Here is an 8,904-nt window from a genome sequence, read left to right as displayed (position 1 = left end):
TACCTTATAGAGAATTAATAATAATTAAAGAATTTACTTATTTTTTTGGTTTTTATATTATTAAGATATATAATATATTACTTAAGATTATTATTAATTAAGGATTATTATTTATATCTAAGTTTTAATAAAGCTTTATAAGATACCTAGGGATTAATTATAAATTCTTTATTATATATTATAAAGAAAGAAATAAATAAATAAAATATATAAATTAAATATTAAAATAATACCTTTAATATTATATTAATTATAAATAAATTAATTAAATTAAGAAATTATTAATTACCTAACTAGCCTATAATATAGCTATAAATAAAAGTATAAAAACTATATTAGCTTATATTAATTTCGGATTTATTTTAAATATTTATTAATAATTATAAGATATTATTATTAACCCTAAGATAATCTTTATTAATAATTAATTATATAATCTATATAAAGAAATATATATAGAACTTAAATTTATTAGAAATAAAATAATAAATTATATTAATAAAAAAAAAATTAAGAGATTAATTTTCTTAGAGAGAGATATAATTTATCTTATAATAAAAAATATTAAAATAAAATAATAAAATAAAAAACTTAATTATAAATATATTAAACCCTATAAAATTAAATAAAAAATCTTAAAAAATAACTATAAACTAAATTTATTATCTAAAATTAAGCTTTATTTAATCTTTTATATTTTATTATTTAAATTAATATAAGATATTATCTAAGTAAAAATAAATAATAAACCTAATATAGAAATTAATAAACTAAAAGAATATATTATAAAAGCTATCCTTAATATAAATAAAATTAATAATAAAATAATATATTTTATTAAATAAAAAGATTATTTTAATTTAGAAAATATATAAGAACCCTTAGAATACCTTATTAATATATAATACCTTTTAAAGAATTTTTATTAATAATACTAAGTATAAAATTATTAAGACTAATAATATTCTAATTAATTAAATTAATAGCCCTAAAGAAATATACCTTTATAATAATAAATAATTCTTTATAGAGCTTATTAAACTCTTTTAAAGTATATAGGCTATACTTAAAAGCCTTATTATTATATACTTTAAGTAATCTCTTTTATTTCTAAATATAAATAAATTTAATTATTATTTCTTTTAAAGTAGCCTTTATTATAGCCTTTTTATCTTCTAAGTACTTATATTTTTAAATATTTTTTATAATTATAAAAAATTAGCTAATAGCTATAAAGGAATATTAATATATATTTATAAAAAAAAGCTATATTAGCCCTATTATATATTACTTTTATATTAATATAATTAAAATAATAATTAAAATAATTAAAAATTACCTTATAAAATAAGCCTTAATAAAAATAATAAATATAAAATATAATTTTAAAATTAAAAGCCTTAATATAAATAAAAAGACCTTATACTTTAGAAAGTTTTTATAAAGAAATATACTTAAAAACTTAATTTAATATTATATTAATAAAAAAAAAAATTTATAAATTAAAGTTACTTATTAATAATATTTAATCGCTAAAATTAATCTTAAGGGTAAAACTAATAAAGAGAGAGCCTTATATTATAGCTATAATATAAGCTAGGCGGGGAATTATAATAGAAATACTTTAATTAAGTAAGGGACTAAAGGGACTAAATATTACTTATATTAATCTAAGGACTAAATATTAAGAATATTAATCTTACCTTAGACTAAACCTAGAGAATATTAATCTAGAAGGTTAATTATAAATATATAAAATATATTTTTTATACTTTCTTATATATTAATTACCTTAGCTATTAATATAACTTAGTTATATTTAATACCCTTAAGTATATTACTAAATATAATTTATATTACCCTTTAAGGCTATATAATATTCTCTTTTATTAATATAAATTAATATAACTAGTTTATCCCTTAGGAATCCCATAATTATTATAACTTCCTAGGCGGCCTTAAGATTTATATTACTTAGTATAATAAAGATAGATATAAGAGAGGTATTTTTTATTCATTAATATTATAAAATATAGCTAAAATAGGTAGTAATTATATATAAATAAGGATATTACTAAGTGCGGGGTCTATATTATAATTTTATAGCTAACTTAGCTTACTAGGTTAGCTCGCCTGGGTCGCTAGACCCATATGAGCCAACGGGTAGGGTTTCTGGCAAAGTGGCTCCTTTTCCTTCAGACGTGCTGATGAGGCATAGGGCTGGTTTCGCGTTGGGGTACTTTGCAGATAATTACGGAACGTGCTACCTGGATTGGTCCTCAGAAGTCAGAACCGTTCAGCAACCGGGGAGGATGAGGTTGCTGCTGGTCTTGAGCTGCTGCGCTGCCACAAGCCCTTGGGATCCGTTGATATGGTACGCGAACCCGAAAGAGAACCACAAGGAGTTGCACAGCGCTTTTGTTGAGCGCAACCCCCTGTGTCGCACTATTTGGAAAGACTACGTCGACAGCGAAGACTGGAAGTGTTGCAAGGATGAAAGCCTGCCGAGGAATGCATGGGGGATTGTCATCCATCCTGCGGAGGAGCCTGACTCTTTCTATCGAGTTGGAGTTTTCACATTGCTTGCCTACAGTGGAGGAATGTATCACTTTAAGAATGTTGCCAACCAAACAATTAAGCTTGTTTGAGGACGGGAGATGGAGAACGTGTTCATGTCAGATCTGGACCTAGCAGCGTGTTTCGGTGGCCATTCGACAGACCGGATGACGACGCTGTGGGTTCACTGATAAACTCTGTTTTCTTTGTTCTTGTAATTAGTGTACACGAGGGAAGCGGAGGGGAAAGAAGCTTATTATTTGAGTTAGCGCAGTATGCGAGGTGGTGGGTGTCTTGCTTTCGAATAGCGTCTTTGCTCTAGCGGAAACCGTTTCAACACTTTGCCACAATCATGGAGGCAAGGAAATCGCTGGTTGATTAAACGAGCGAGATTGCTGATACGGGAAATGATGAGCGGGCTGAGACGTTATATCACAGCCACACCCAGGGTAATACGCCCGCTGAAACCAGCCGGTGACAGAATACTATTGTCGAATTCTCTGTCCTCATCTGTTTTCTCTAGTGTATTCCACGCCAAACGGGATACCGAGTAAGGCTACCGTCTCTCCCGGGTACCTTGTTTATCATGTCTCAGCGCCATCATGTCGCTGATGCCACAACAGGTCTGATCGTCCTGCTCCTCCCACCACCGTGGCCATTCACTCAGGGCGAACCTAGATGTGGATCATGCCGTGTAACGCAGGAGATTCGTTAGAGGTCGCGCTATCAAGCCCGTGAGGGGTTCCAGGTTGGTACCGACGCGTGGAGGCTCACAGCCCTGCTCGACGTCATCTCCGGACCGGAGGATTTCCTTGAGAGACCGGCATCGAACCGGGATGTGTGATGCCAATGACGAGCTTAATCAACACCTGATCTCACCCCTCGCGTCGTGGTTGGTAGACAGAGGCCTCCAGCTGGAGGGCTGTGCCCCCCCTGAACGTCCATCGCTAGCCAAGAAGTGGCTAGCCTTGTTTCCCCCGTTGGTGAATCGAGCAAGGGTCAAATCAAGCTTTGCTTGGCATTTTTTAGCATGCATCTGACAAGCCCTCTCCTCATTAACCACATCAGGATCGACACCGAGGAGCCCGAAGGTCTGGGAAATAAATTGCTCACCCAAAATTGAAGAGCATCACGTAAAAAGTTCCTCTCCCTTGTTTTATTTCTCTCAGTACCTTTGGAACCTCTGTATTGCTTCTCCAACTGAAGTCTCTGTACCAGCTGCCTCCTCTCGCCCAACATGTGGTTGCCGCCTATTAACTTTTTGACGCTGCATTGTGATGCTACCCACTTCTCACACGAGGTATCTTGCATTCATGGCTGATGACGGATTTGCCTAGATGCGTACATCATCTTGATGTGTTTGCTTGCCATTCCCATTCTGTACCCCTACGGGAATCTCAAAGCCATTGATTGCTTCTTTTTCGGGGCCAGCTCGTCGACAGAATCTGGCCTGAATACGTGCGTCGCTTATCCGCCTCTGTTTCTTTGGCTGACCGCTTCTCTGCTCTTTGCAGGGTCGATGTGAAGGAGCTCAAGACTTACCAGCAACTCTACATCTACTTTGTTCCTATGCTTACGAATCTCGGCTTCGTCAACATTATTGTCGTCGTCGTACGCCTACACTGGTTCAGGAGCCACCTTAAGCGTCTTGGTGAGCGATCTTTCAAGCATGGCTGCGGCGCTTCGTATCAAGTTGCATGTGCACGAGGGGGCTAACGTGGTGATGTGACTAGCGCCCCAACTGCACCCTCGCCGACAGCCGGGTAGTTCTGAAGCGGACCCCGAAGACATTCCCGATACGTCGACGATAAAAGCCCCTGACACAGCTGGAAAGCTTCCCGTCGCGGTAGCAAGTGGTAACGATGCCGGGACAACCGGCGAAAGCCCTAGTCAAGCTCCGGTGATGAGCCCGGATAGTGAAAGACCACTCGCGCGCACCACCACCATCACCTTTGACACTTCTACCGAGAAGCATAAAGACGATACCACTCTCTACATTCCGTCGCCGCAGGACCGCGAGCGCGGTAAGACTTTCAGGCCTCATGCGCAGCATAACTATTAACGCTTCCAGGACACCCCATTGTTGAAGAAACTAGAAGAGCCAGAATTGATGTTGATAGCGATGATGGTAAGGCTCTGTAGCTTGCTTGTTCCGCATTATGGCTAATGTTCTCATTTGTAGAAGGTATCAATGGCAATAATGGTATGGTCCTTGCCCAAGAGCAACAGCACAAGCTAACAGACCCAAGATGACCGCATCAAGCCAGTGTCCAGCGCAACCTCTAATAACGAGGGCCCAGCTCTACGCCTTCGCCGCCGATTCAGTGACCGTGACGGCATCCAGATGACTGCAGCTCGTTCCATGGATCGTGTCGCTGATGTCGCTGCATCCATCTTGCTTCTTGGATCCGAGACCAAGCCTAGACCCCGTCCTCCGACTCCTACCCCTCAGAAGCCTCCAGCCTTGAACGACACACCGTTCCTCTCGCGTCAGGCTACTATTGGCCGTAATTCACAGTTCCGTAACCTGACGTCTGATGACTTGGAGGTACTAGGTGGTATTGAGTATCGCAGCTTGAAGCTCTTGCTCAAGATCGTGATTGGTGAGCAAAAGATGAACCTCCAGCCGGGTTGCACTGTAAACTTACCAATTGTAGCTTATTTCTTCGGTATGCACCTGTTTGGCGTCATCTGCCTCATCGGCTGGATTCAGACGGCAAACCCCAAGTACACGGACTATCTTGAGTCAATTGGACAGGACAAGAACTGGTGGTAAGCCCTTCTATCTGGGTCTAACGTTGGGAGCAAAGGCTAAGATCGACGCATTGTGCAGGGCCATTTATTCCGCCCAGACAATGGTGGATAACCTTGGCTTCTCACTCACGCCCGACTCGATGATATCATTCCGCGATGCCAAATTCCCCATGATCCTGATGAGCTTCCTCGCCTTTGCTGGCAATACGCTGTACCCAGTCTTCCTCCGTCTGGTCATTTGGATCATGGCCAAGGTCACGCCTAAGCATTCTTCTACACAGGAGCCCCTTGCATTCCTGCTTGACCACCCTCGTAGGTGCTACACTCTGCTCTTCCCCAGCCAACCAACTTGGATCCTCTTCGCTATAATCTTTGCCCTCAACTTTGTCGACGTCCTCCTCATCATCCTTCTTGACCTCCACAACCCCGAAGTCGCGTCCTTATCCCTTGACGCGCGTATCCCGGCGGCCATCTTCCAGGCTGCTTCAGCGCGTCATACCGGCACTGCCACCTTCAACTTGGCCAACGTCGACCCAGCTGTGCAGCTCAGTCTGCTAGTTATGATGTATATCGCCGTCTTTCCCATCGCTCTCAGCATTCGCTCTTCCAACACTTATGAGGAGAAGTCACTTGGACTGTGGAAAGATGAAGAATCACCGGATGAGGAAAATAGCAAGACGTATTTGGTAACACATATGAAGAACCAGCTTGGCTTCGATTTGTGGTACATCTTCTTGGGCACCTTTTGCATAATCATTGCCGAATCAGACAGGGTTGCCAATGTTGATGAGCCGGTAAGAAGGCAGAGTGCTCTTGACAAATGGACGCGTCTAATGGTGGCTAGGCCTTCTCTGTCTTTTCGATTCTCTTCGAGGTGACCTCGGCATAGTAAGTGACCCCATTACCAACTCGGCGGACTCTGACTCATAAATCTCAGTGGCAACGTTGGCCTGAGTCTTGGCTACCCAACTGTTAGCACTTCTTTGAGTGGCATGTTTAATACCTTTAGCAAGGTCGTAATGTGCCTGATGATGATCCGAGGTCGCCACCGAGGTCTTCCATATGCTCTTGACCGAGCCATCATGTTACCCGATGGGCAAATTTTGGAGGACCCTCCCAAGTCATCTTGATTCCACCATCTATTAGTCTTTCAGCTAGATTGGTTAGAGAGGTTTCTACACAAGGTCTTTTCGACGGGCGCGAACATTTGCTACACAGGGACCTCGAATTGGGGCTCTATTCACTTTTAGCTGACATGAGCTCGGGTTATACACTGGGCCGCTAGGTACGCAGATAGTAAAAGCATTGCTCACGTTGTCAACTGCAATGCATTTGTTGGTTTCCACAAATGACTTCACTTCAATATTTCTATGTAATTGGGAATATGGCCAAAATCAGTGGGCGGTCTCGAAGTATTGGCATCAATCTGGAATTACCTGTGTTGTCGCGGCCACCCATAACTCCGGAGGCTCCTGGCATCGAAGGTTCTAAATTCGTCAAAGAGAAAGCAGAAACGAAAAGAAGGCGAAAAAGAAAAAAGAAAACCAATCAGTGAGTCACACAACAATCAAACAGTCAGTAATACGGGAGCTATGACTCGGTGGCGATGGGGAAATGACTGCGGTATACCTGATCCGGCCTTTGAGGGATTTCTTGGCGTGTCCCGCCTCGTGTAACCAACAGCCATTGTAAATCAGGCAAGGCTAGCTTCAACGGTCAGGGATCCTGTCTCAAACTGTGGGAATGCCAAGGCCAGCCGGGAAGCCAGATGCGCAATAGTGCCAAGCAAAGGACATGACAAGCATGCACATTGCCATTCATCGATCAGATTTCACATGCAACACTTTCCGGGGGAGCCTGTGTAGCGACAGGCCCGGGATTGTCCCTCGTCGGATCATCCAATTAGACATTGGAACGAAAATCTCTCATACTGGGTGTCATCTGACTTGGTTGTGTTGGACACACCACACCGCATGTTCCCGGTGCTTTTAAGATCGGGGTTCTAACTTTACCATTTTCTCTCTCTCCATGTCACTCCCTGCTCGCTGGTTCCTTTCCGGGCATGATACTAGTCCCAAATTTGGTTGCAAGAGCCGTTGATGATCAGCGCCGCAAGCCGCCCAAGGTCGCCATCGTACTGGCTATCCTTGTGTCTGTCCTGATATTGTTAGCCCCCATCATCATTGGCGCCAGATGCGCCCGGCATATCTTTTCACATCGAGCTATGCACGACTCCCCTGAACGGAATCTGTGTCTCACACCGGAGGCACTGAATTTGATGCCAGTGAAGAAGTATAGTGGCACCAAGACCGATGCTCCGAGGACTGGTGGGAACCTCTCCCCAGGGCGGACGGATAGTCTGCAGAGCTGCTCTATCTGCACCGAGGACTTTGGGAGGGGCGTAGAGTTCCGCCCACTGCCTTGTGGCCATAGATTCCATCCTGACTGTATCGATCCGTGGCTATTACAGCGCTCCTTGACTTGCCCTCTCTGGTGCATTCCCTAGCCATCCATCATCGGGCAATAACTTAACTCTTTATAGTCGCCTCAACGTCGCAACCGGCCTCATCGCCGCCACCCGTCCCGAACAACCCGCTGAGCCTCGCCGAGTTCTCTTCCTCACTGACCTCTGGGCGCATCGACGCCCGAGACTAAGAGTTAAGTTCCCACTTCCAACCGCGTCAATATGCAGCCTAATGGATCGATAGGTTACCCAAGAGCTGCCTCCTCTGCAGACTATCCCGAGTACCCAATCCATGGGGCCAGGCACCGCGATCCAACCACGACCCTTCCGCCCGGGGTTACCGTCGATTTCCGAGGTTTTGAATCAGATGGGGCCTGCAAGATAGTACTCGATAGAACAAAACACTTGGTGGACTGGAATATTATGAGAGGGTTGTCCATGGGGAATTTAAGGGCAAAAATGGCAGATGGTATAGTGCTTCATGAGCCGGGCAAGATGAAGGGACTGCCAATGCTAGCACCCACAGGGTGGGAAGAAAGTCATGTCACGTTCTCTGAAGACAGCAGTATCTCCAGAGCTAATGGAAAAGTCATTTTGAGCCACCTCCTGAACCCTGGCCTCATATGCTCACGTCAGTGCTGTTAAGGTGGTGTCATCAGCTCAGATGAGCCAGATGCCAGTGCTTAGGGGGGTATCACTCGATTCACGCAGATAACTGCCTTCTCGCAAGGTTACGATGTTGGTGGAATCTCAAATTTTGTGGGAGTCAACTTGACGATCTTCTGGCTCAGTTCCCATCAAGGGCCGGGCTATAACTATAATAAAGAACAGATTGTCAATACATCATAACATCATGACCCGATGTTAACCCAGTGGCCTTCGGGAGTCAACTTGACGTATGCAGTGTTTGTCAATCTCAAACTTTCAACCTTGGGTCGTCATGGTGACCGGCTAGCCATCCCACGACAAAACAGAACAATGGCTGTGAGTGGCCCCTCGTGACAAGGTAGCGGGCGAAGGGGACTGAGCTTCAATAAGATTGGCATCGAGGTAGAGGTACTTGTATAACTTTGGCGGCCATGCATCATCTAGCACTGGGTGTTTACCGCGCCATGCTCTCTTCGACGGCA

General features: G+C 42.5%; 1 protein-coding gene across 1 annotated transcript; it reads left to right on the top strand.

The window, feature by feature from the left end:
* Nucleotides 1-3,793: 3,793 nt before the first annotated feature.
* Nucleotides 3,794-6,440, top strand: NECHADRAFT_54501 (uncharacterized protein; the record flags this gene model as incomplete). Its single annotated transcript, XM_003040939.1, has 9 exons — nucleotides 3,794-3,830; nucleotides 3,894-4,014; nucleotides 4,071-4,207; nucleotides 4,290-4,580; nucleotides 4,806-5,159; nucleotides 5,214-5,328; nucleotides 5,390-6,104; nucleotides 6,155-6,198; nucleotides 6,248-6,440. 9 exons carry the CDS (start codon nucleotides 3,794-3,796, stop codon nucleotides 6,438-6,440), a joined length of 2,007 nt encoding a protein of 668 aa, XP_003040985.1.
* Between the last annotated feature and the right edge of the window lie 2,464 nt (nucleotides 6,441-8,904).

The sequence above is a fragment of the Fusarium vanettenii genome (assembly GCF_000151355.1).
Source record: "Fusarium vanettenii 77-13-4 chromosome 13 genomic scaffold NECHAsca_55_chr13_4_0, whole genome shotgun sequence".
In the NCBI taxonomy this organism is placed as follows: Eukaryota; Fungi; Ascomycota; class Sordariomycetes; order Hypocreales; family Nectriaceae; genus Fusarium; species Fusarium vanettenii.
The sequence above is the reverse complement of the archived record's forward strand: the minus strand, read 5'-3'. Positions and strand labels throughout refer to the sequence as shown.